At 37.9% G+C, this 27735-nt stretch overlaps 1 protein-coding gene across 3 annotated transcripts in view; it reads right to left on the reverse strand.

The window, feature by feature from the left end:
• PPM1L (protein phosphatase, Mg2+/Mn2+ dependent 1L) overlaps window positions 1–27735 on the reverse strand; it is a 287828-nt gene that overhangs the window by 164878 nt on the left and 95215 nt on the right. Inside the window, exon 1 of one of the 3 annotated variants that reach the window (XM_049628620.1) lies at window positions 1165–8223. The exons of the other annotated variants lie outside the window; for them this stretch is intronic. Within the exon in view, the coding sequence (XP_049484577.1) occupies window positions 1165–1191 (27 nt within the window). The 5' untranslated portion in view covers window positions 1192–8223. Of the gene's footprint in view, window positions 1–1164; window positions 8224–27735 lie in introns of those variants that run through there. 3 annotated transcript variants of the gene reach the window in all.

Genomic DNA, 27735 nt, shown 5'->3' on the forward strand with positions numbered 1-27735 from the left:
CTGCATTTTTCAATTTATAAAACATTTTCTCCTTTCCCTTCCCCTCCTTCTTCTTCTTCAGGAACAGATATTAGGGGTTTGAGGTGCCTCCTTGATGTCCCTATTGAGAGAAAATACCCAAAGGATCAAGGGCTTCCAAACAAAATAAAGCACTCTTTTATAAATTTCTCAGAAATGGTATGAGCATCACATTCTAAAACACAGATGGACAAGTATTATTCCCATTGTATCCATCACAAAACAGGTTCAGAGGGGATAGTGATGACCCAAATGAAAACAGTGGGTGAAAAGGAGCGCTTGCAGGAACTCAGCCAGGTCTTCCAAAGTTAAGAGCTTTTCACACTAGCTCACCAATGTGAGGATGAAATTCAGAGTCAGGCTATACCACTGTAAAGTCCCAAGTGACATCTAACCCCTATTTTAGGCAATAATGTGAACGTAACATCAAATACAAACTATGATAACTTCCTTTTCTTCCCCCAAGACACTGTGTGATAAAAGGCCCAGGAGAAAAAAAGTGGAAGACCTGTATTTTAGCAAAAATAAAAACAGATAACAAGATAACAGATCTTGTTAACAGATAAGTTAACAAGTTCCTATGAAGTGAATTAAAATATCATATAAAATCTAGAATTTCAAGATCGTTAGATCCACATTTCTAAATTGATCATGATGCCTGATTATAGGGAAATCAAATCTGCTGAAAGCAAGTTTATTATTGAGTATGTTTTTTATGCAAAAAAAAACCAAAGTATGCTAAAAATATGGGCAAGGCCAACAAGCTTTGTGGTTGTTGATGTTGGTAAACAAGATTCCATATCTACTGAGGTATGAATAATAAACTGGGGATCTGACTAGAGAGCCAGACAGCTTCTAACTCAGAGCTGCTACTAACTGGCTTGGTCAAGGTACCTCATCTCTCTAGACCTTAGTTTCTAATCTGAAAAATGAGACAACTCAACTAGGTATTATTTATGAGTTCTTCTTTTCTAGAATTGAGTCTATTAATACCCAAACTTTTGGACATATGAGAGGCAATTGAAAAGACTACATGAGCCATTTTCCCCTAATGGAATATAATAAAACTTGCACATCTGAAAACCTAAAATGCACACAAAACAGATAAGTCAAGTTTCATGAAACCACTATAATACCGGTACTTACACAGCACTTTGGTGTTTCACAGTGCATTTTCGCTTCATGTTTCCTCCACACCTTGAAGCCACACTCATAAGTACTTGCAAGAGAAACAGAAACCAATAGTCTATCTCTTTCTTGCAATGCTGGAGATATTAAGTAGCAATAGAGTTTCAGTGTAGTAGTTACAAAGGTCCTACAAGCATGTTTTACAAGGATTATCCCAGGCTCATGATAATTTTACTCTGGCAGAATTTATAACAGCAGATTATACAACTCAGCTAAAATGGTCTCCAAGTATAGTATATTGTTTTAAACTACAATGAAGGTTAAAGATGGTTTAGAATTTCATAGGGTCATGGTGGCAGGAGATAATCCTGGTTTGATTTAGGGGGCTCTGTAAATAAAAACAATTTCACTCACTTTCACCTTTATATTTTGACATCTGGAGACTGGTTTGTGGAATCAGGAAAATGACAGATGAGACTGAACAGGAAATGCTATTCGGTTCATGTCCCAGGGATATTATTTAACAAAAGTGCTGAGTGAGCTATTTCAAAAGCTCAGCTGGAGGGAAGGCATTCACTGTATGCTATTTATGATGCTCTTAGAAACATCTCAGGAGGTATAAATTTTGGCAACTTATACACATTCCTTTAGGCACTTTCCTCTATTGGTTCCCTGCATTCTATATACAGAAAATTCTTATCCATCATAAAAAGGAGAGATATTATCATTTCCAATAGGAAGCATATGCATTTTGATGATGTAAGGAAAGCAAGTTCAGTATATTCTGAGGTACTTGATCAAGAAGTAAAGACATCTTGCTTCCGAGAATCACTGAGGACAGTCTTTATGGGTTTACTACATGATACTACATTATGTATACAATTTTGTACATACATACACACACACACACACACACACACACACACACACTTCTACCTGAGAACTATTAAGAAAAAACTATCATGCAGATCTTTGTCAAAAAACTAAACACATAGATTAAAAAAATAAGCAGTTATGCAGCCAAAAGAATAATGATTTTTACTGAAATGATTGATCCCTACTATCAATGAATTACAGGAATCTAATAAGCAATTATAAACTCCCTCCAATTTCCACAAATGATAACATATAGCAAAAATCTGAATTTTAACTTTTTTCTGACCTCTTACAAAAGTGCTAAGAATCTAAGAATCAAAATAAATGTGCTGCAGTGACTGGGTGGCTCAGTCGGTTAAGCATCTGACTCTTGGCTCCATCTCAGGTCATGATCTCTCAGTTCGTGAGCTGGAGCCCCACATCAGGCTCAGTGCAGCCAGCACAGAGCCAGCTTGGGATCCTCTCTCCCTCTCTCTCTGCCCTTCTCTGGCTCGCTCTCTCTCTCTCAAAATAAATAATAAACTTAAAAAAAAAAAAAGAAAGAAATGTACAAAGAGAAGTAGTATCAGTTGCACAGCACATCCTTGATACTTCTGAGCCAAATTATGTGTTTGTTTTATTGAATTTTCAAAATATCAAACCTCAATCTTTAGCAGAAAGTTTCCTATATATTGTATTGTTTGAAGATACATTAATGTGGGTTTAAAATATTCATATAAAAGTAAATTAGGCTTAGAAATAAACTTGTAAATTCTAAAATGTACTCCCTTTGCATGATAATAGTCCTGGTACATTATCTGCTGCTATTCTAGAGGTGATCTATAACCTATTTAGCCTTTGCTTACATGTTCATGTTCATATTTATACTTTTCTTCATGAGTTTTTAATAAGGTTTCTCTTGCAAAAGTTTAGCAATTAGGGCTTGAGCCTTAACTGTTCACGCCACTGACAGAATAATTTATACCTTAGGTCAAGTCAAAGATGGGGTGGAGACAGGAAGTAGGAGGTTGGAAGAATGGACGTGAGATATCAGAATCATCAAGGAGCCCACATTGTTCCTAACCTTCTGAGCACCTGTCCCAGTCCTGCCCCACTGCAAATCTGTTACACTGGAAAAGGGCATGAGTAAGGAAAAGGATAAGTATGTCTGCCTTTGAAAAAGCTCGACAGGTGTAAGAATACTGACCCTGATGACTGAAAGACAACATCTTTGGGGAGATATTAATATTAAGTCAAGGAACAAAGGATTCGGAGGTCCAATAAGCTCGGGAAGTGACACACACTAAATCTCCCTTCATGGGGCTCACGCTGCACATTAGCACAATAAACTCTGAGAAGTTTAGGAATAAAGAAAACTGTTAAACCTTATTCAATGATATTAAAATCTTATTCATCAATGAAGCTTTTCCTCAACACTAACTTGGGGAAATAATTTAGAAATCCTGAAATATTTATGAAAATGTCCCTATTCCATTGTATGGGGGCTCTGTGTCAGAAGATGTGTGTACTGGCACTTTAGTACAGTGACCACATTTTTAAGAACGTCCAGTAAAAGCTAAATATTATTCAAGTACAAGGTTATTTACTTGGTAATGGTGTCATAGTAGTTATTAAATGCATTAGTCTGCTCAAAAGCCACCATTAGCACTACTAAAACCATTTGTACCACTGGGTCCCTGACAGCACAGAGGGCACAAAGTTATAATGTCTGTTTAATCTCAACTGTCTCTAAAGAAATAAGACCACTTGTTATATCTCAAATGCCTTTCCTTTCCCATCTCCACACCATTGCTTTTGTTTTTGCTCTGCCTGGAATGCTCCCCCTACTAGGTCTCCAAATGTTAGTCTTACTAAACCAGGTACATCTACCTACCTAAACACCAGTTCCCCCATGAAGCCTTTTCTGGTTTTCCAACTGGCTGGCTTCTACCTGCTTTTAAACCCCCCAACCACTGTGAGTATCTCTTAAAGCAAGAATCAAATTCTTATTATATAACCACAGGTTCTAACCTCACCCTCCAATTAGATGGTAAATCCATTAGGGATGGGAACTGTGTTTTTCTCCCCATATACATGAAGAAATTTAGGCCTAGAAAAATGTAGCAACTTGCCAAAGGTCACTTAACTAGTAAGTGGCAGTAGTGAGATTTACACCAGATCTGTCCAACCCCCAAACCCAGGGTTTTGCCGTTATCCTCCATTCCCTCCAACTCTCAGACAGCAAGTCAATGGTTCCCATGGCAACAAAAAGACCGTAAGTCACAATCTATTGGAGACAGGACACATAAAAGTTCTACCTATCTGCCCTGCCTCATTGCTTGGCTTCTGACTCCATGTGTTAATTCTACCTTCTGCTTGTAGACCTTCATTCCTCCAAATATATTCTTGGAAACAATAGTAATGAGAGATGTAAATCATGTTTTAGAAAGAGCTTTATGGGAAACTGTATGCTAAACAAAGTTAAAAATATTGGTTACTTACTGCACGACTTTGCACATCATTTAATAAGCTACTATGCAGCATTATATATGTTTTTGTATATATATTTCATATTTTTAGAGGCATAAGATATTGGCACTTATTTTAAGTATCAAAGAACAGAACTATCCTTCATAGGTTTCATCTAACTCAATACAGCATGCCTCAAAGAGTTTTATTTTAATAACATCATTTTCACAATATATACATAACAACAAATTCATTTCAAAACACTTAATAACATGCATCTAAATAAGAACTATCATAACCAAATACTATAGGATTTAATGTTACTAGGATTTAAAACTAGCAACAGTCTACTTTGTGCCAGCAAGTGAGTGATTAAGTGCTACCCACACAATGTCTGACATTTAATGAGGGAGTCACATGGATGGATACAGAATATGTTTCACTCAATGATTAATATAGGTTCACTATATTTAGTTTCTACTTGAACATTTCACCTTTTTTTCCCCCATCCCTGAACTCAGCCAAGGACATGGGATAAATGTGATGACTAAAAATCACGAAGTTTTGATGAATGAAAAAGATGAGAATAAGACTGATTCTTCTAGGAGAAAATGAGACTTTCCTCCATTAAGCCATTTTTAGACTAGTTGCAGTTATTTAAAATAAACTCAAATAATATGTGCCTCTCAGGAGTGTAACTAGGTGACTTGGGGATACAGGTGAGAAATTTTTCATTTACACACTTTTATATCTGTAGTAGGTAGAACTGTGTCCCCAAGAAGAAATCTATTCAAGTCGCAACACCTCTCTCCCCATACTTATAAAATGTGACTTTATTTGGAAATTGGGTCTTTGCAAATATAACCAAGTAGAAAAGAGGTCATGGTAGATTAGGGTGGGCCATATTCCAATAACTAATGTCCTTAAAAGAAGAGAGAAAATTGGATGCAGACATAGAGGGGCACACGGAGAACACCAATGATGACAGAAGCAGACAGAGAAATAGAGTTGCAAACCAGAATTTCCCCTAACCAACAGAAGCTAGAAGAGGCAAGGAAGGATTCTTTCCTAGAGCCTTCAGAGAGACCATGGCCCTACCAACAACCTTGTTTGCAGACTTGTAGCGTCCAGGACTTAAAGACAATGAGTTCCTGTTGTTTAAAACCACCTACAGCGGTACTTTGTTATGGCAACCTAAGGAAACAAACACAACACTTTTAAAATTTTCTACATTGCAACTATACCCCATATTCAAAAATCAACCAAATTAAAATAAGTAATTTCAAGGAAATGAAAACACAAGCCACAGACTGGAAGAAAATATTAGCAAAGATATATCTGATAAAGGAAACTGTCATTTAAAATACACACACACACATGCACACACACACAAACTCTCACAGCTCAATAGTAAAATAGACAAGTAAATAAACAGAAAACAAAAACAACTCAATTGAAAATGGGCTAAAGCTCTAAAAGACACCTCACTAAAGAAGATATACAGATGGCAAGTAAGAATATAAAAACATGCTCTAATCGTATCATATGTCATCAGGGAAATGCCAATGAAAACAACGAGATACCACTACATACCTATTAAAATGGTCATAATCTGGAACGCTGACACCACCAAATAAATGCTGGCCAGCAGCAAGCAGGAACTCTCACTCATTGCTGGGAGGAATGCAAAATGGTACAGCCACTTTGAAAGACAATTTGACAGCTTCTTACCAAACTCAACATATTCTTACCACACAATCCAACAATCACACTCCTTGGTATTATACCCAAAGAAGTTGAAAACTATGTCCACACAAAAATCTGCATACAAATGCTTATAGCAGCTTATTTATAAATCCAAACTTGGAAAAAACAAGATGTCCTTCAGTAAGTGAATGAAGAAATAAACCGTGGTACATCCAGACAACAGAATATTATTCAGTGCTAACAAGAAATGAACTAAGACATGGAAAAAACTTCAATGTATATAACTATGTTCAGAAGCTAATCTGAAAAGATTACACGTTATACAATTCCAACCATATGACATTCTGGAAAAGGTAAAACTATGAAGACAATAAAAAGATTAGCAATTGCCAGGGGTTACGTTAGGGGGAGGGACGAATAGGCAGACCACAGAGGATTTTTAGGGCAGTGAGACTACTCTGTATGAAATTATAATGGTGGATGCATGTCATTATATAGTTGTTCAAATGATCAAATGTACCACACCAAGTGAACTCTAATGTAAAATGCGGGCTTTGGGTGATAATGATGCATCAACACAGGTTCATCAACTGTAAGAAATGTACCACTCTGGTGCAGGATGTTGATAATTTTTTTTTTTAATATATGAAATTTATTGTCAAATTGGTTTCCATACAACACCCAGTGCTCATCCCAAAAGGTGCCCTCCTCAATACCCATCACCCACCCTCCCCTCCCTCCCACCCCCCATCAACCCTCAGTTTGTTCTCAGTTTTTAACAGTCTCTTATGCTTTGGCTCTCTCCCACTCTAAGGAGGTCATCCATGTGTGGGATAGGGGGTATACAGGAAATCTCTGTACTTTCCACTCAAGTTTGCTGTGAATTTAAAACTGCTCTCAAAAACAAAGTCTAGGGATACCTGGGTGGTTCAGTCGGTTAAACGTCTGACTGAACTTCAGCTTAGGTCATGATCTCTTGGTTCATGAGTGACGACATTAAACCCTGTGTCCAGCTCTATGCTGACAGTATGGATCCTGCTTGGGATTCTCTTTCTCCCTCTCTCTCTCTTTGCTCCTCCCTTACTTGCATGCACTCTCTCTCTCTCAAAATAAACAAGTAAACTTTTTAAAAAGTCTAATAAAAAATATTTTTAAATCACAAAGTAAGCCAAAAGTTGTTGTGTTTTTTTTTTTGTTTTTTTTTATAGTAAACTCTACTCCCAATGTGGGGCTTGAATTCATGACCCTGAGATCAAGGTCGCATGCTCTACTGACTGAGCCAGGCAGGTACTCCAAATTCTGCTCTTTTTTATATTATAATTTATTAACCATCTTGAACCCATGACTAAAATATGCTACTTTTCCTCAAAGCTTTACATGTTCCTTTGTTCATTTCATTCATTTATTCAAACTTCAACTAAAGTGCTAATTCTGTGCCAGATGTGGTAGCCTGGGAAAGGTTCTAGAGAATCCAGAAACCAGACACTTCCTGGCCTTTAAGATGATGTCTACTCTAATAAGTAATTATAGAGGAAATAGATTGTATCAACTCATAGTAAAAGCATTATTCATGTATCTTGGAGAATTAAGATTAAGATCAGGTTTTTAAGTGCTAGTCAACCATGTAAAGAGAGAGATGATCTTTCTCCTTCCCTCTATTCAAAGATTAATGATATCAAATATATATTAATTACTTAACTGTTTCAAGAAAGATCTTGGGAGATAAGATGCAAACTGCAAGAGAGTGAGGTCACTGGATATGTGCCATGGCATGAAAACCCTAATAAGAATTCTGAAAAGGAAGAATAAGTATAAAAATTTTAAAAACATACTTGAGGGGCAGCTGGGTGGCATGGTCAGATGAGCATCTGACTTCAGCTCAAGTCATGATCTCACAATTCATGAGTTCGAGCACCGCCTCAGGCTTGCTGCTGTCAGTGCAGAGCCCACTTTGGATCCTCTGTCCCCCTCTCTCTGCCCTTCCCCCTCTCATGCTCTCTCTCTCTCTCTCTCTCTCAAAAATGAATAAACATTTAAATAAATAAATAAAAGAAATACATGAGAGAATAGTTGAAAATGGAAGCAGATTCTGAAATCATTAAAACTTTAGTGTTAAGAGAATGAAAATTAGAAACTTTATTTTCTAATTAAGTTGGAGGATTCTTTCATCTTGAAAAAGAAGGGGAAGAGTGTCTTGAATTTATTCTGAGGAGACACTGATCAAAAACAAAATTATGTACAAATCAGGCTCAACAAACTTCTTCACACTATTCTCTCTCCTAACCTTCTGTTTCTACGCTATTGCCAAATTAAGAAAAAATTGTTAACTCAGTTTCCAGAAATTGACAGCATAATTTAGTGTTTTCTCAGCATGAAAAAAAAATTGGAAGAAAACATTTAAGAGAAATGGTGCCCTCTCTTGGAACCAGGTCCTCAATCTTCGTAGAAGTAAAAATACAGCAAAAGTATCAGACACCATGTTAACATGCATCTTCAATTCACATCCAAAGGATTGTTGTGTAAACCTATAGTTAAAATCTTTGCAAAAAAAAAAAAAAAAATACAGTCCTCCTTAGTGCCTAATTATATGTATGCATTGGTATGCTTCAAAATAAAAGAACATTACCTTACAAAGTGGTATTTTTAAAATGCTGCTGAAAAAGTAAGAAAAAATAACAAGCTGCTCTCTATATTAGGAATCACATGCAACCAAGCATTTAAAAAATTACCATAAAGTAAAACAAAGAACTACTATCCTATGAAATACACATTGAGTTTCACTATATCCCCAAATCCTAATACCACTGTATTTGGGGAGTTGAATGTAATCGATGGAAGAAAATGGAGAAAAGGGATAAAGCTGCAAAATCTGGGTTGGAGGGGAGAAGGACTTGTGGTAACTTGTTCTTGCTCAAAATGCCCCAAATCAACCTGATTAGATCAACCTTAAGTTCTTGACATGTTAGGAGCTGGTTTCCCCCAGAGGACTAGAGATACTTCAGTACAACTTTTTATTCTGCTTGTACTGGTATTTGGTAGCAACTTCAAATGCAATAAAGTAAGGATTCAAATGCATTTAAAGTAAGGATTCCTTGCTTTAAAAAAAAAAAAAACTGCATAATGCTATTTCCTCAGTAATACGAAGTAATAGGAACACATATTTGAGAGTAGAATCATTTGGATTGCTACTAACTTAATAGCAATGAAATCTTCCACTTTACTGCAGTAAAACATTATGACAAACCCCCATCTAGAGGATGTGAAAATGTTATTGCATTTCTTTTCCAGAAATGTATATACTCAATCAGCGAGTGTTCTTCCCCAAGCACCAAATAACTCCTTCCAAGGAAGCTTGTTTTCTGAACTCTTCACCCTACATTCTTTCTAAATTTTACTCCTCTCCATTTACCCAATTTTAACTTAACTGATTGTGAATCCAAAGACACATGTTTCCTATTTTCATTTGGCTGCTGAAAAAAAAAAAAAAACTTAATGTACATTAGGGAATGCATGGGTGAATGTGGAAGGTAGGAGAATGGTGAAAGAAAATAATAATGGTCAAAGCAAAAACAAGAATATTGTTTTCTTCCTATTGTTGCCAGGAAGATGACAGAAATTTCCTCTCCTTGTAAAGAATTACCTAATTATAGGAAAGAGTATGCTGTCTGCTTATATCCATCAAAAGTGGATATTTTAAAGAGTACTACAAGCTGTCCTCCTAAAATGGGGCCAGAAAAGCGAAGCGTGGGTAACTGCATCAAGTGAGTGACAGCAAGAAGCACCATCTCAATACCTGTCAATCATACGTTTGCCATCATCTATCTGTTCCCTGATCTCCTAGAGCAGCAGTTAGCAAATGGTTGTCTCCAGATCAGTGGCATCAGCACCAGCTGGGAAATTAAAAATCCAAATTACTGGACCCCACTCTAGACCTACAGCATCAGAAACTCTAGGGATAGGGCATATGAATTTGTTTCAACAAGCATTGGATAGGATTCTGACTTGATTAACCATGTCCTACAGCAACTTACGATCGGCCAATTCATTCTGGCTTTTAATCATATGCTACTGGAATTGTTACTAAACATTTTCATATGTATATATTCTCCAACTAATTTATAAAATCCTTGGGGCAAAAATTCTCTCTTGTCCCCTTAGCTTTCTCTTACCCACCAGCACCTTTCCTAGAGCTAATAAGCAAAGGTAATATAATGAGCATTCCTAAGGACAGGAACCGGGGAGGAGAACCTTGGAAAGAGTTCTTTTTTGAACAGGATATTCTAGTCCACCTGAGATATCTATTTTCCTTAATTAAAATCTAGGAATAAAAGGCCTGAGTTCTCCAATTTACAGTCTAGAGAGGACTCACTCATTCTTAAGATAGAACTGCTCAGCATCAGAATTTGGATAATCCAACTGAAAAAAAAATTAAAAGTTATATAAAATATTTCCCTCAAAGGCTTGGCAACCTTGAATAGAGCAGAGAAGAAGAGGTAGCATTTCTTTCTCAGAAGCACACAGTAGGAGTCACATACAGGGGAACGTTCATTAAAATAAAAATGTTGGGAACTTAGTGGTGGTTCCTGGGGAGGAATTCTTCCATCTGGCATAAATAAATGAAATTTGTTCAGACGGGTTCTGTTAGCATTGAGTATGTATCCTGCTAAGCTGAATGTTTAGAGATGTTCCACATTATGATGGCAAGGATCACCTGTACCTCCCTTGTCCTAAACCCCGTATTTCTTAAGTGTCTGCACACTTGAGAGTAAGGCTTCTCTTAGGTTCCTCCACTCCTCCAATGAATACATCCGGCAGGTTCTTCAACCCAATCTGAAAAGGGGCCTTCTTTGGGACTGAATGTTTATAAGCCCCCAAAATTTATGTTGAAACTCTAACTCCCATGGTATTTAGAGATGGAGCGTTTGGAAGGTAATTAGGTTTGGATGACGTCATGAAGGTGGGTCCTCATGATGGGATTAGTGCACTCCTAAGATATCAGAGAGTTCATGCATGAGCTTGCTCTCTCTCCCTGCCATGTGAGAACAAAGCAAGAAGGCAGCTATCTATAAGCCTGGAAGAGAGCTCTCACCAGGAGTCAAGTCTGTCATACTTTGATCTTGGACTTCCCAGAACTGTAAGAGATAAATGTTTATTGTTTAAGCCACCAGTCTATCATATTTTGTTACAGCAGCCTGAGCAGACTAATGTAGGCCCCAACCCTGAGCTTCTTTCTCCTCCATGGCTTCTCACTATACCTCTCTCCCCAAATTCTTAGTAAAGATAAGAAAACATTTTATCTGTATATGCCAATGCAGGTATGAGCTAAATTATCTGTATACAGTCCAACTGGGCCAATATAAGTGGTGCCCTATGGGGAGGAGATAGAAGGAACCAGCTGCCCAGCCTCCAAAAAAACAAAATGGTTTCTAGGAACCAGGCACAATCAGAAAGCAAGAGAGCTGTCAGACCTCAAGAGGAGATGAATACTAAGGCAAGAGGCATCTCAGCAGAAACAACTGCCATCCCCAGCTTGCCATGAACTAAGACTTGGGAAGAACTTTAAAGATGGCAAAGACCAAATTTCTCTCCAGCCTGTTGGGAATGCACAAAGTCCTCTGCTGAAAATTCAGCTATCCAGAAAGAATTTTAAAACTGAATATTTCTTACAAACCTCAATTTGAAGTCAGATATATACCTGTGACACACACAGCTCATAATAAACAGCCCTGAGAGGAGAATTCAAGTTAAATCCAGGTCTCTGCATTGAAACACCTGAGAAAATATCAGACTTTTAAAAAATGCAAACCTTTGTCCTAGGCTGGATTCTTGCAAACCTAGATGCTCTAGAATGTGGCAATGTCCGTTTCTCTTGGCTAATTAGCAAAACTGCCCTTTTCCTCCATAGTTAGTGGTCCACAGCCTATGATTGGTTACCTAGGTGCAGAAGTCATTCTCAAAGGATATAAAAAGACCAAAGGCTTTTTGTCACATGCTAGGCTCAGGTTGTTGTGTGCAAGACTCAAAAAGAACATGAAATCTTTTTTTACTCCCTCTGTGTCATTAGGGAAAATGGGACATGCCCATCTCCCAATAAGGCACTTCAACCATTGTAGTTGTTCCCTCACAGAGCCTCTGCGTTAAAAAGATCTCTGGTAACCCAGTGCAGGATATATGGGAGTTCTGAATTTCCAGGGCTCTGTTGTTCATTACGAAATCAATTCCTCTAAATATAAAATTTAGTGGTGCTGTCATATGGAGTAGTACAGTATCTGCAGTAGCATACAGGAGCACATTCAGAGAAGAGATTTGAATTTTGGTTGGAAACACAGTGATGGATTTTTTCTAACATCCTGTTTGCAAATTTTCTCCTACAAGTCATCTCTGCTGAAGAAGCTAGGCATGATATACACATTTAAAAAAAACAAACCGGAGCGCCTGGTGGCTCAGTCAGTTGGGTGTCCAACTCTTGGTTTTGGCTCAGGTCATGATCTCATGGTTTGTGGGTTTGAGTCCTGCGTTGGGCTCTGAGCTGCTGATGCAGAGCCTGCTTGCAATTCTCTCTCTCTCTCTGCTCGTCTCCTACTCTCTCTGTCAAAAATAAATAAATAAACCTAAAAAAAAAAAAAACAACAAAAAACTAAAGTAATCAGGATCTCATCCAACACCAGTATCATTTTCCTTGTTCTCCTTCAACTCGAGGTCTGCAGTTTGCCATCATCCCAGGCTAGCAATGTGGCAGCATGGTCTCCAAGTTCTTCCCTCAGAAGCCGTCAATCCCTTACATTACTGTCACAAGTGACTCAAATTTCAAGTATTAGAGATGAAAATCTACTTTAAACACTTACCAATTAGTGTCATCATGAAGGATAGATTACTTTGCATCATTCGTATACAAGTTGTATACTTCCTACAAAAAGTAGATTTGCTTCAAAGAATTGGTCAAAACAGGTGCCACTGAGACCATCAAGATCCCCGTAAAGCTTCTGTTCTCATGCTTTTCCTAAAAGAGTAAGGGGAGCCTTTTTAAACATTTAAAGACTAGGGCTTAGAGCAAATGGGAGAAGGTGTGAAAAGTATCTCTTTGTCTGACTCTGAGAGTGAAATCTGCAAAAAAGCTAGGGTTTGTGTGTGTTGTCACTGAATGTTAGGGGCCCCAAAGGTAATCCAGGGGCCTAAATGTTCAAGTATCATTCACAGCCATTCTGGATGTACAGCATGGCATATATGGTCCTGAAGACACATAGAGTCTTGGGTTCAAATCCCAGCTGCTAGCTATGTGATCTGGACAAGTTTTATTTACCCTAAATGTGTTTCCTCACACATTTATCTTCCTATAAAATAAGGAGAGTAATAGAATCTACTTCATAAGATTGTTTAAATGATCATTGAATGAGAAGATATGCAAGCACTTAGCATAGTACCTGACACGTAGTTAAATCCTCAACAACTCTGAGCTGTTTTTTCCTAATTTTTAAAACTCCCTCTAAATCTCCCTGTTAAGTGGGACATCCAACCCAGAAGAAAATTAGGATTTTCATTTTGCTTTTTGAAAGATGTGCTAGAGTCTTAATAGAGGGAATGAATTCACATTTAGAGACTTATTTACACAGGGGATGCCCAGGCAATATTTTATCCTGGCCACAATGGAATCAGATGCAAAGCTGCTGTAAATATCCAGAAAACTAGTATTTTTAACAGCTCAATATTGAAGATAGCCTTGATATTTTGTAATTCCAACATCAATAAAGCTCTTTAATATTATTCCAGCTAAGTAATTCTATAATAGACCAAATAAACTCTCTTAATCTATAAGATGCAAAAAGGGGGAAACTAGATCAGTGAGTTTATTTTATATCAATAATCCTGTCTTTTAAAAATCTAAAGACATGATTCTATACTAGTAGTTACAACTAGGTGTTCTGGTTTAAATATGTATAATAGTCATAGTTCTGGATATATAATGCTGTATAATAAACCCAAAGTATCTTTTTGTTTTTTTGAGAGAGAGAGAGAGAGAGAGAGAGAGAGAGAGCGCACAAGCAGGGGAGAGGGGCAGATGGAGAGGAAGAGAGAAAATCTCAAGCAGGCTGCATGTCTAGCACACAGCCCCGATGCAGGGTTTGATCTCAGGACCATGAGATCATGACCTGAGCCAAAATCAAGAGTCTGATGCTTAACTGACTAAGCCAATGTCCCCAAAAGTATTTTAAAACAATAGCAATGCCTATTTTGTTCATGAATCTTCAATGCCAGCTCAATGGAGATAGTTTATTTCTGCTCCAATCAGCATCTGCTGGGCCAGCTCAAAGGCTGGGGGCTGAAATCATCTGAAAGCTTACTCACTCACATATCTGTATGTTATCTAAATGGGGAAAACTCATCAGTTGGGAACTGGAACAGCTGGGACTCCTCTGGCACCCCTTCTCATTCGATGTAATTGTCTTTCCACGTGATCTCTCTAGCATGGTAGATTCAGGGTACCTGGACTCAGGCTCATGGGAACAGGTCCCAAAAAAAGGGGGCTCGGGAGGGAGAACCAGGAAGAAACTGTACTGCCTTTTATGGCTTCACCTTGGAAGTCACCCATCATCAGCTCCACCACAATCTAGTGATCTGCCCAGGTTTAAGGAGTGGGAACGCACACCGCCTCTAGGTCTGTGAAACCACACTGTAAAAAGGGCATCTAGGATAGGATATATGTTAGTGGGACCATTTTTTGGAAGATATACTCAGCAGCAGTTAGCTTTCACACAATAAATCAGTCAAGGTTCTTGGTTATAAACAACAGAAACCAACTTTGGCAGACTTAAAGAAGAAAAAAAAGGAGTTAATTCGAAGGTTATTGAAAATTCTAAGACTCAAAGATAAAGCTGGATGCCTGGCCTGGAAATGAGCCAGAGCTAAGGGAGGCTGGGAAACAGAAGTCTCGGCCTCAGAAGAATCCCATTAACATACCTTTCTCACCCCCACTGCCTTGACTGGACAGTGGTGGTGCCTGACTCTCAACACTACCACTGCCAACAATAAACTGCCCATGCTTCTTTGAGTCACGCTTTCAAGATTCAAAGATCTGAGTAATTCCGACTGGCTTAGCCTATCACATGTCTGAGACCTAACAACAGGGACAAGAAGAGGGAAGATCTGATCCCCTGCCCCCCCCCCCCAAAGGCCCATACAGCAAATAATTCACCCAAACAAGAATAGAAGTTCAGGTTCTGGGTAGCCAAAATCCCAGCAAATATCTGGTAAACAAAGAAAACGAACAGTCCTCTACAACTTTGAAATGAAAGATCATACCATTTTCTGGCAGCAAAGAGGAAGAATAGAGGCTAATTAATAATCAGGTTTTAGCATGGAATAAAGACCAAATCCTCAATCCATGATGCAATCCATAAGAATAAGAAAATTCCTCACAATGAAATGTATTAACTAAGATAATAATTCTACTGTAGCATAGTGAATTCTAACACTATAGACATCCCACAAATAGAAATGTGCTTGTTTTCTTCACAGAAGATGGCCTCGTATACCCAGTGCAAGGGTAGGTAATATTCCAACATCCACCTATAGGTCAGCTGTTCTGAATTTAAAACAAAATTTTCCAACAACAATTAGGTTGCTAGGTTGACACATAAGCATCTAATTAATCTGAAAAAAATGTATGTGGTAGACTACAGACAATAAAATTGCCTATAGAACATGAGTAGTACTTAAAGTTTATTTATTTGTTTTTGAGAGAGAGAGAGAGAGAGAGAGAGGGAGGGAGGGAGAGAAAAAGTGGGGGAGGGGCAGAGAAAAGGAGAGACAGAATCCCAAGCAGGCTCTGCACCATCAGTGCAGAGCCCAACGCAGGGTCTGAACTCACAAACAGATCATAACCTGAGCGGAGATCAAGAGCTGGACGCTTAACTGACTGCGCCACCCAGGTATCCCCATAAACAGTATTTAGAACATAGCTTTAATGAGGGAGAATACCCACATGCTCATCAGAACCTTGAACACTCTTGCCTTAGTCTTGACAACAGACCCTCCTTGCCTCATCTTTAGTGGCGGCAAAGGAAGTGCACTGATACGGTGGGAAGAAAAGACTCCGTGGCAAGGGGATTCTCTGTATGGAAGGAAATTTTGCACCTTGACTTTTTAAAAATCATCTCAGACACCACCTAAATATGAGGACAAAGGATCTACCTCAATCTTTCACAAACTTTTGAACGCAAATTGTTGCCAGACAAGTAACTCTCCCCAAATCCTACACAGTACATTTAATATCTTTATATAAGTTTTGAATGTAATAAAACTAGTAGTACATTGTTTTTCCTATATTACTTTAACAATAAATTAAAATATAATTGAGATGTTTACTATGAGCTACATCTCAGACACTAATTCTAGTTCCTTATCATGTGAGCACAAAATAATGGAGTAAAACGTAAACTCCATGAGGCCAGAAACCTGCCCTACCTTGTCTTGTTCAGTGCTATATCCCCAGTTCCTAGCATGGGGTATATGGCAGGTGCTTGACAAAAATTAATGGCTGTTGTTGAAGCTTCAAATGGATGGGAAAGAGAGAGGATTTAAAAAAAAACAGTTTTGAAAAGAAAGTAATAATGAGTTATTTTAGAAAAAATATTTAGGCCAGTGATATCTTCTATAAGTGTGGTTCATTCATTTCTTCTGGACAGCTGGATGCTATTAATAACCTCTAAACCCTTCTCCTCCAAAATTCAGATGCTTCACCTCTTTGCCCCCACCCCCCGAATGACCAACATATATTTCTTAAACTGCTGAGTGACCGCCAGCCATCAGCTTCAGTGCACACTAAAAGCCCAGATCACCTTTCAACACGATAGGAGTGTCTCACTTGGGGAAAAGATTTAGTTCTCTGGAATTACTGTTCCGAGTAAGATGGAGAAAAGATCTGTGTTGCATATAACATAGCTTCAGTGTTCAGGAACTGCTTTTAAAAATAAGGGGCGCCTGGGTGGCGCAGTCGGTTAAGCGTCCGACTTCAGCCAGGTCACGATCTCGCGGTCCGTGAGTTCGAGCCCCGCGTCGGGCTCTGGGCTGATGGCCCGGAGCCTGGAGCCTGTTTCCGATTCTGTGTCTCCCTCTCTCTCTGCCCCTCCCCCGTTCATGCTCTGTCTCTCTCTGTCCCAAAAATAAATAAAAATAAATAATATATTAAGGATGCTTTAATTGGAACACAATAGTGGCCTTTTTCAGCTTAATAAAAAATATTCAGATTATGCTGTCTGAATATACAATATGAACCACAGTCAAAGGGGAGACTTCAATATAAATATAAACCTTTTAAATGACACCTATGTAAACTAGTCTTCAACATTACACAAAATAAGAAAAAAAGGGAGGGAGGAAGGAAGGAGAGGAGGGAGAGAAACATGCACATAATTTAGCTACAGAGCCTGCTGGAATAAATCACTAAATTTTAGGATTGGAAATAAACTGTGAGACACACCTAATCATCTCATGTCAGTTTAAAAGCTATCTAGGAGGGCACCTAGGTGGCTCAATCAGTTAAGTGCCTGACTAGATTTTGGCTCAGGTCATGACCTCACAGTTCGTAAGATCAAGCCAAGCCCTGTGTCCATCTCATCTCTCTACGCAGGGCATGGAGCCTGCTTGAGATTCTCTCTCTCTCTCTCTCTCTCTCTCTCTCTCTCTCTCTCTCTCTCCCCCTCTCTCTCTCTCTCTCTCCCTCTCTCTCTCTCTCTGCCCTTCCCTGCTCTCTCACTCTCTCTCTCTCTCAAAATAAATAAGCTTAAAAAAATAAATAAATAAAAGCTATCTAGGGAAGACTCAAGAGTCTACAACCTAATCAAACTAATAGGGTAGAATTATTGATACACTTAGTCTTGTTTAAGATGGTTCAGGTATTTAGTTCAACAAACAAGTATTTCTAAATGCTTCCTTGTTTCATGTTAGCCTCTTCATGTTTCAGTCTTAAAACCACTTCCTTTTATTTTGCCCTTAGCAGAGATGGAGAACAGCTAATCCCCAAAGTCTAAAATCAAACACTTCATGTGCATGAAGTCCTTTATGATAATATACCACCTTCCCACTCTTGCTTCTCTGGAATAAATCAGATCTGTCCCTTCAACCTCTTTTTGTTTTGGTTTTTAGATCCCACTGTTATATACTTCTTGATTCTTCCAAACCATCTTCTCTTCCAACTCAAGTTTAAATCTTATTCTGAAAAGGATTGAACAGTGCCAATTATAAAAAAATAGTTTAGAGGAAGTATAACAGCAGACTTTGAAGCCTTGACATATATGTGTGTGTGTGTGTGTGTGTGTGTGTGTGTGTGTGTACACACACATATATATTTAAGGCTGGGGTGAAAAGGAAATAAAAATTTCTAAAGTATCCCAGAATAGATCCTTGGATTTCAAGCCAATTACTTTGAAGTTACCTATTTAAATTTCCAGCTTTGGATTCAATCAAAGGGTCATGCTATTTAATTTCTGAGAAATCACAAAGGTGTGCTCAATAGATGAGTGAGCAGGTCCCACTTGTCTACTGAGATTTAAAAATAACTATTCTTTTCCACAGCTGCTTTCACATTATTATTATTACTATTATTATTATTACTACTATTATTATTATTGTCAGGATTTGCCAAGAGCTAAAACCTTACTACAATATTTATTTAAATGAAATATTACAGAAGACAAATTTAAATAATTCTCTATCAATTATTCCATTTTCATAAATTGCGTGTAAACCCCTGTCGTATGTGGGAGGACCTCAGCAAGTCTAATATCGGCTACAGAACAACAAATTACAATTTTAAGGCTTTAGATTCGATGGCTTTAAAGCCACTGTTACCTGCCAAAACACAGGAATGACAAAGAACTGTTGCAGTTCATGAATTGCCACGGAGACACAATAATGTTCTGCTGAATGTTCACCACCCTGTCTGCACTGTGGGTCTTGGGCCACTGTGACGTCATCAACTACTGATTCACAGATGATTACCATGCTCTGCACCAGAGCAAGTGGCTCTTAATTATTACAGTGTCATGATTTTTTTTAATGGGCAATAAATGCAAAATCCTTTTTGAACTATTCCTGGTGTCTTGACTCCCAAATAAGCAATCTTCCATTATATTCTTAGATTCTTGGGTTACTTTAGGAGAACAGTTGCTTCTTGGCCTTAGACCAACCTTGACTCTTTTTTGGAGAAAAGGCCAGGATGACTTTCTTACAGCGATGAAGAGGTAGTTATAGCACTCTGCCCTGAGAGCTTTTACCTGGTACTTTAGCCTTCTACTTTGTGGCCTGCTTTACAGGATTTGTCTTCCTCCTCCCCTCTTTCTTTCATAGTTAGGGTCCGGCAGGTGCAGGCAAGAAATACTAATCCAGGGCCAATTCTGCATTGTTGCCACCACAGATAGATATAAGGAGGGATCAAGTTACAGTGACAGCTAAACAAGAGCATCAGCCAGGGCAGCACATCATTCAGGTAATGGATAAGCCTATAGCAATACCTGAAGTACATACTAGGGTTTCTGAGCTCTGTCCAACTACATTCTTTCTAGAATTGTCTTAGCTGGTCATGTTTGCATTATCTCTGAGAACTGAAAATAAGCACAATTTACATGGAACCTTCCTCCACTTAATGATGAGGTCACGTCCTGATAAACCCATCGTAAGTTGAAAACATCATAAATCAAAAATGCATTTAATACGCCTCATCCACTGAACATCAAAGCTTAGCCTAGCCTACCTTAAACATGCTCAGAACACTTACATTAGCCTACAGCTGGGTAAAATCATTTAGCACAAAGCCTATATTATAATAAAGTGTTAAATATCTCATGAAATTTATTGACTACTATACTGAAAGTGAAAAACAGAATGGCTGTATGGGTACAGAATGGTTGTCAGTATATCAGTTGTTTACCCTCATGACTGACTGGCTGACTGGGAGCTGTGGCTTGCTGCCACTTGATGCCCAGCATCACAAGAAAGGATCATACGGCATATCACTAGCCCAGGAAAGATGAAAATTGAAAATTCAAAGTATGGTTTCTACTGAGCATGTATCACTTTCACAGCATCCTAGAGTCAAAAAATCCTAAGTCAAATCATTGTAATTTAAGGACTGTCTGTACATGCAAACACTTGTACACACACACATACACACACACACACACACACACACACACACACACTACCACCACCACCACCACCACCACCACCACCAAACACAAGAACTATAAGAGAAAAAATTGATATTCTATTTTAATGAAACTAAGACTTTGTTTTTTCACATTTTGACATCCATAAAATCAATATATGTCATATAATCAATGGTTCATATATTCAAAGAGAAACAATAGATCTCACGACATGAAAACAAAACTTTAAATTTCTATGTGGCAGAAAACACCACATATAGTATTAAAAGACAAAACAGTAAAAAACATTCACAACATGCCTAACATAAGGTTTATATCTATAACAGCTAGGAGCTTTTACGAATCAAACCAAAGCTGAACAAACAATAGGGAAATGGGCAAAGTATGTGAATAGGAAATTCACAAAAGAACAGGCAGAAAATTTTTTACATAAATAGTTGTACTATTACTATTAGATAATGGTAATTTTATAGCTCTACCTCCACCCTAATGTTCCTAAATGTCCAGTTATTAATGTAGGCTACAAAAAAGGGAAAGAAGAAGGAATATTTTTGTCCCCGGAACTGAACTACTAGATTTCACAAACATGAGCTCATTACAAACTTATAGTAACCCGGGGAGCTAGATATCATTGTACAGTTGGGAGAATTAAGGTTTAGAGAAGCCGAGTGATTTAAGCAAATTCTCTGCACAGGTATGACAAAGACCAGATTTCCAGTTCAGAGCTCGGATACAGCTTCTGCGCACTGCACAGTCCTAGAAACTCTATTCAGATAAAAGATGCCCCCTGAGAACAAAGGCTAGACCTCAGAGTTTTAAATCCAAACAGCAACTGAAGGCCAGAAGCATCACATTTCATGAATCTGAAATGTTTGTATCTAGCTACATAGGAAATTTCTTCAAGTTCTGATTGTAACTTTCTCATTTTGGAAAAGGCAAAGTTAAGAGTCATATTAAATATTTTTAGATTCAAAGAGTAAGTGTTTGATTTAAAATACAGATAACTTTGTACTCCTAGTGAAACCCTGACTTGAAAAAAAACTTAATTTTTAAGTGTCACTAAACTCTGTCTACCTCAGTAAAATAAAGCAGCTGCATCAAGAGTAATTAGATCTCTGTTCCTCAGATTGGGTTTTAGGTGGAAAACAACCAGTGAAAAATAAACCTCACACTTTTATTGAAACCCATCCAAGGAAAAGGGACCAGTTACAAGTAGGCCCTGCTCTGGTGGCCAGGAAGGAAGGAGTGCTATATAAATGGTCTGACACATCAGGGCTACTGGAGTTAATATTATGGCCATGTTGCACAGGTGAGGCCCTGAAACCTGACTCTAATCCTCCAGCTCCCCCCACATTGAAGTCTTGGCAGGACGCCTTGCAGACAAGTCACAGTCCAGGGAGTCACCAACGTTGCATATGCTGTCAGCTACCTACACTTGCAGGTGACAAATGGCAAGGCTCTCCTTCTCTCAGACCAGATATGGGAGAATAGGGAGGACAGGCAATAGATGCCACTTTCGAATTTGTCACTATACATGGAAAAACAGGTCTCTTACCCTTTTAAAAAATATCAGGTATTAACAGCACTCAGTGTGACGCATGTGGCTGGGTTACAGGGGATTAAAACAGGATGCCTCCAATTCCTCAGTCTTAGAAGCCTAAGGCTTCTATAATACGTCTCAGTTTCATCAAAGACTGATATTTCTTCATAGCCTTTTTGCAGACCAGCCTGCTCTTTTAAAAAACTAACCTTATTTTCTTTATATAACCAAAATGTAATCCAGTAGGAAGTCAAGTGGTTGAGGTTATTAGGCTGAATTCTGATTATTTTTGAGAATATGTTAAATATGTTAAAGTGTCATAGACATTCTGTCCTGGAACTCAGCCTCCAAAACAGTTCCCAATTAAAAGGACTAAACCAAAATGACTTTTTCCAGCACAGCTGTTTAACCTTTAGAATGACAGCATGCCACCAACTGCGCTGTGCCAGCTGCATTTCGTCAACACATTATCTCAAGTTTTTAACCAAAACAACAAAGGAGAAAATGAATCCTATTTTCATACACTTCATCTACAGAGATGAAGTTTACAATCATCCGTCTGCAATACTGACTAAAAAGTATTTTTTTCAGGATAAAAATTTCTTCTAGATTTAAACATCTAAAGGAAAGAGTGGATAGTGAAGAAGGCTAGAAAATGTGAAATATCAAGGGAAGTTACCTACAACTAACATAATTTTAATGACAGATTAACAGTACAAGGTGTGTGTCAGGGGAGGGAGAGAAGAAGAGGGAGACGGGGAACCCAAAGTGACACTCAGGTATATGTACTTAAAATTGGAAATAAAAGGATAAAACTACAAACAGCAAGTCTGTTTGCCCTACTGCAAGAAATAGGATATGGAAATGACTTTAGGCCAAAATAATATAAAGGGGAGTCCAATTGTAAGATTCTTGCTCAATCAAGTAAAGCTTCAGGTGCTTTTAAGAATTCATTAAAAATTCAAAAACAGTCAAGTAATTTACAGTAACTCATATTATTTGCTCATCGTCTTTTCACTCAGTTCTTTTAAAAGTTATAAAATCAATTGATTCTAACTATAAAAAGACATTTTTAAAAAGTACAAAAAGGCAATGAAAAAAAGTTTTTGTTTAGGTTAACAATTAGTCTGAGAGATTATGAATTAGAAAAAAGAGAGGTAATCAGATGTCATATTAGATGCCAAAAATACCTCAAGAATAAAGATAAAGCACATAAAATATAAAAGAGAATAAGTTCTTTATTTTGGGATAGATGGTTTACCATGATCACACCTTTGTGCGGTAGCATGGATATCACAATCAACTTTTTTTTTTTAAGAGATCTATTAAAGTGGTTTTGAACTGAAAATCTTAAAATTCAAAGATATTCAATGCTTATATTATGTGGTGATACCTTTCATTATTTCAGTATCATTATTCTCATCATGAACACATCATCATCTAAAATAGTAAGAATTCAGCACTCAGTGTTCAATATTTCTAAAGAAAATGTGAGCAAGTCATAAAGTGTACATGGACATGGACCTTTCCAAAAAGCAAGACGAAATTGTAAAGGTGTGTCATGTTTCCATAGATAAAGGCCTCTCTCCCTTGGGCCTATGGTAGAATGTAGCAAACAGCTCTAATGGCCTTTATAATTTATAAAACTAATGAAGTAAAACCATCCCATTAACATTAAAATCCCAAAAGAGTGCCTGCATGACCATTCTGCATAGTACTAAATACAAAGCAGATATTTTGTAAGTAGAAGGCTTTACTCTCTTGATATTCAAAAAAGCTTGAGCCAATAGTACCTTTCTGGACATAGAGAGGAAAAAACTTCCTTGAGTATGTCTAACAGGTGTTGGGGGGGTGGGGGGGGCACGGGGCGGGGGGGCGGGGAGGCAGTTAGGGGAGCCACAGCAGCTGTAATAGTTCTGGATAACACAAGAGATGCCTTACTAAATGACTAATTGTTGACTTGGTATTTGGTCTCTGACAGAAATATCAAAACACATTTTAAGAAAAAAATACATTTGCTCTCCATGACAACTTCTGATGCTAAGAGATACACATTTGACATTGTCTATTTCTTTAATAATCCACTATGAATCTACCATCCACTAATTAACAAGTATTAATTTAGTAAGTCTTTATCACATTTGACATTGTCTATTTCTTTAATAATCCACTATGAATCTACCATCCACTAATTAACAAGTATTAATTTAGTAAGTCTTTATCACTCAACTGAAATAATTTCTACTTACATCTGAAAATCTGCTAAAAGACCCATTTGCCTTAGAAGTATAAAATTAAAAAAAAAAAAAAAAGAACAATTTTGAAACTAATCCAAGGGGGGATAATTACTACAACAGCAAAAGATAGTCTTCTTAAAGTAGTTTCACATTAGGCAATCTTACAGCTTAGACCTTAAGGTCAACAATAAAATACAATTCCTGTGACCTTCCATCTACCCTAAAATTACTTTTTCAAAGCTTTAAAACATTTCTTGAATTGGATGAACAAGTTCATATTTGCCCTATTCACATACTTCATGATTTCAGAAAACCTGGATCATGTCTTCTCTGAGACTTTGTCTTTCTGGAAAGTCAGTCTGCCTGGTTAGTCATTATAGCGAAGCTCTTTAGAGCCTCAATTACTGACTTTCCCATAAACATCTCAGCTGTCTGCTTTCTGATATTTGACATCAAAACTGGATACATTAAAAACAAACTATAACTAGGACAGAGATACTAGAATTTTTAAAATTTGGTTTGCTTTTCAAAAAACCCTTTCTTGTTTGGCTGGTTTTTACTGACCTGCACAAACTGCTATGGTGGGTTGTCTTCATCTCCAGACAACACTTGGTAGATTAAACTTTTACCTGAAGCTTGGACACTTGATAGATTCAAATCCATCTTTTTAGAAATAGCATTGGATTTTTTAGTGTATATATTTCCTTAAACTTGAAACTCTGAATTCGTTACCAATTTTTCTGCTCACGCATAAGATATAAACTCCTAGGCATGCCTGAGTGGCTAAGTAGTTTGAGTGTCTGACTTCAGCTCAGGTCATCATCTCACAGTTTGTGAGTTCGAGCCCCACATCAGGCTCACTACTGTCAGCTTGTCCGCCCAGAGCCCTCTTCAGATCCTCTGTCCCCCTCTCTCTGCCCCTCCTCTGCTTGTGTTCTCCCCCCCCCCCAAAAAAAAGAAAAAAAGACATAAACTCCTAGAAAAATCTTGGTTAATGCCTTATCCAGAAATTTCTGCAACCTTCATTTCCCACTGAGAATAAAGCACAATCATTCCCCAAGGAACAAGGACATCAGGCTTTTTCCCTGGGGATAGGAAGGATCTCTTGTGGAAACAGCACCATGTCAGTGGTGGTGGTTATCCATGAGGACAAGACTTATGTCTCAATCATCCATTTAAGCCTAGCACCTGGCAAATAGTAGCTGCTCAAAAAAAATATTTGCTGGGGCACCTGAGTGGCCCAGTAGGTTAAGCGTCCAACTCTTGAGCTCACCTCAGGCATGATCTCACAGTTTGTGAGTTTGAGTCCCCTGTCGGCCTCCGCACTGAAGGTGAGGAGCCTGCTTGGGATTCTGTTTTTCGTTCTCTCTGCCTTCCCCCACTTGTGCTCTCTCTCTCTCTCTCAAAATAAACAAATAAAACTTAAAAAAAAATATTTGCTGAAACAGTTGATTAACATTTGAAAGCAACTACACAGAGATAAATGGATTACTCTGGAATTTTAATGTTCTAATTTCTAATTTTCATTTACGTATCCTTTCACATCTTCCTTCTGGAACAGCAGTAGATGGTGGTCAAGAAAGACAGGGAGAATGAGGTTCGAAGATCTCCTTGGGACATGATTTTTTAAAAAGGGTCAGAGGGACCTACAGTTCAATATAGGATGGTAGCAAATCTAATAGAATTCTGAGTGATCAAGGTAGAGATTCTGAGACGGTTTGTCAGAAGACTTTCAGGCACTGCTGAAATCAGCCTCTTTATCTACCCAGGCTTCCTTCATATAACTACATCCATTCAGCTGGTTTTTCTAGTCCAAATACTTCAATTATATTAGTTAACTTCCTCACAGAATGAACATTCTCACCCTGAGTTCTCCATGGGAGCTTTTACGGGACTATCAAGTCCTTGGAATTGCACCTTTGACACTTGGAAGAAAAGACTGTTCAAGAGAAAAGTGGGACATGAGGGTTGCAGATAGAAGGAACAGCTTACTTGAAGAATTAGAAGTATTTGTGTGACCCAGGGGCCAACTACTTATAAACTGTGAACGTTCAAACTGTAGCAACATACTTGAAAACTGCCCCATCTAGAAAGTGGCCTTCACTGTCTAATAACTTCAGAGTCACACTTTATGCAGGTACTGGACACTTTTCACAACAGCATATGGATTAAACCAGGGCCACAATCAGGGGTTGGAGCTTTAATGAAAAATGACAACCTGTTTCATCACTGGGTGATGAGAGCCAAGCTTTTTCCAGATACCAATAATGATGGTATAAATGGTATAAATGATGGTATATACCAATAATGATGGTATAAATAAACTTCTGTAGGAAATAATAATTTAATACCAAAAGACAGTTAGTGGGGTGAAGGGAAACTGATAAGTGCCAAGCAGGAAAGAGTGACTTTAGCTGGCTGGTATATAGCATTGGGGACCCCAGGAGGTAGGAATGAAGGCTAGAAAGCTATGGTCAGATGGGATAACTGAGGCCTCCGATTCACTATAGATTGTTCTGAACGTGGTCTCCAGATCTGCATTTTTTACATTCTACAGACTTTAGTTTTTAAAATCACTATTTTAATCTGTGGCATTTTATTTGGGGAAAAAATATTCTAATTTATGCTTGTTATAAATTAACAAAAACACCCAATATGTGAAAATGTATTGCGGGAAATAATCTGGAAAAAATAAAAGCTACAGGGGTACTGTGTCTGAGAAAGGCTAGTACGTGAACACATTAAGTGGATGTCAAAATTAGTGGAATATCCTCATGCTGTGTAACAATTTGTCTGATTTGTTTTTAAAGGACGTGACAACCTGTTCTTTACTTTTCTCCTCAGCAGACCTATAACTAATAATAAATTAGAAGGAAAATTAAAGCAAGACTTTAATTAAAGCAAGACACTACTGACTTTAAAAAACTAATCATCATTTATTTTACTGCCACTTTACTCAAGCTTTTTTTTTTCTTTTACTACTTTCCAGAACATGGTGTCTGAAAACTAAGACTCATTTGGGAATTTGGTTTCAGAACTCTGAGTGTGTGCATGTGTGTGTGGTGGGGGAGGGGGGGATCAGAGATGAGACTAAAACTTTCTGTGCGTCTTCTGTGTAAAGACTGTCCCCGTCCCCTCACCAAATTTCAGCCAAATTGTTCAATATTTCAAATATGAAAACCGACTTTCTGCTATGATCAATTCCTTTACCTCATTCTAAATCAAAACTCACCTGTCTTGTTTCACATCTCCTCAGTGCCTCACTTGACTTTCCTAATAGTCACTTGTGCTAAGCTGACAATTGGTTTCTCTCCAGAAAACATAATTGTATTTTGCTAGCATTTCAATGCTTGAATCAAAAGGATGACTAATATAAACATTCCAGGGGTTTCCAGGCAGCTCTGTGAAAGAAGCCATTTTTAACTGCAGTGTAAAGAAACGTTTATCAAATCAGCTCAATCCCTTTATTCGGCCAGCCTTGCTCTTCATATATGCTTTGGGATGAAAGAGTTTGTTTTCTCTGACAAAATTATTAGAAGTAATTTGGGGAGCAGGTGAAATATTAATAGTAGCGACTATTCCTGATTATCTTCATTAGCATAATCTTTACCATCAGTAT

The sequence above is a fragment of the Panthera uncia genome, chromosome C2, assembly GCF_023721935.1.
Source record: "Panthera uncia isolate 11264 chromosome C2, Puncia_PCG_1.0, whole genome shotgun sequence".
In the NCBI taxonomy this organism is placed as follows: Eukaryota; Metazoa; Chordata; class Mammalia; order Carnivora; family Felidae; genus Panthera; species Panthera uncia.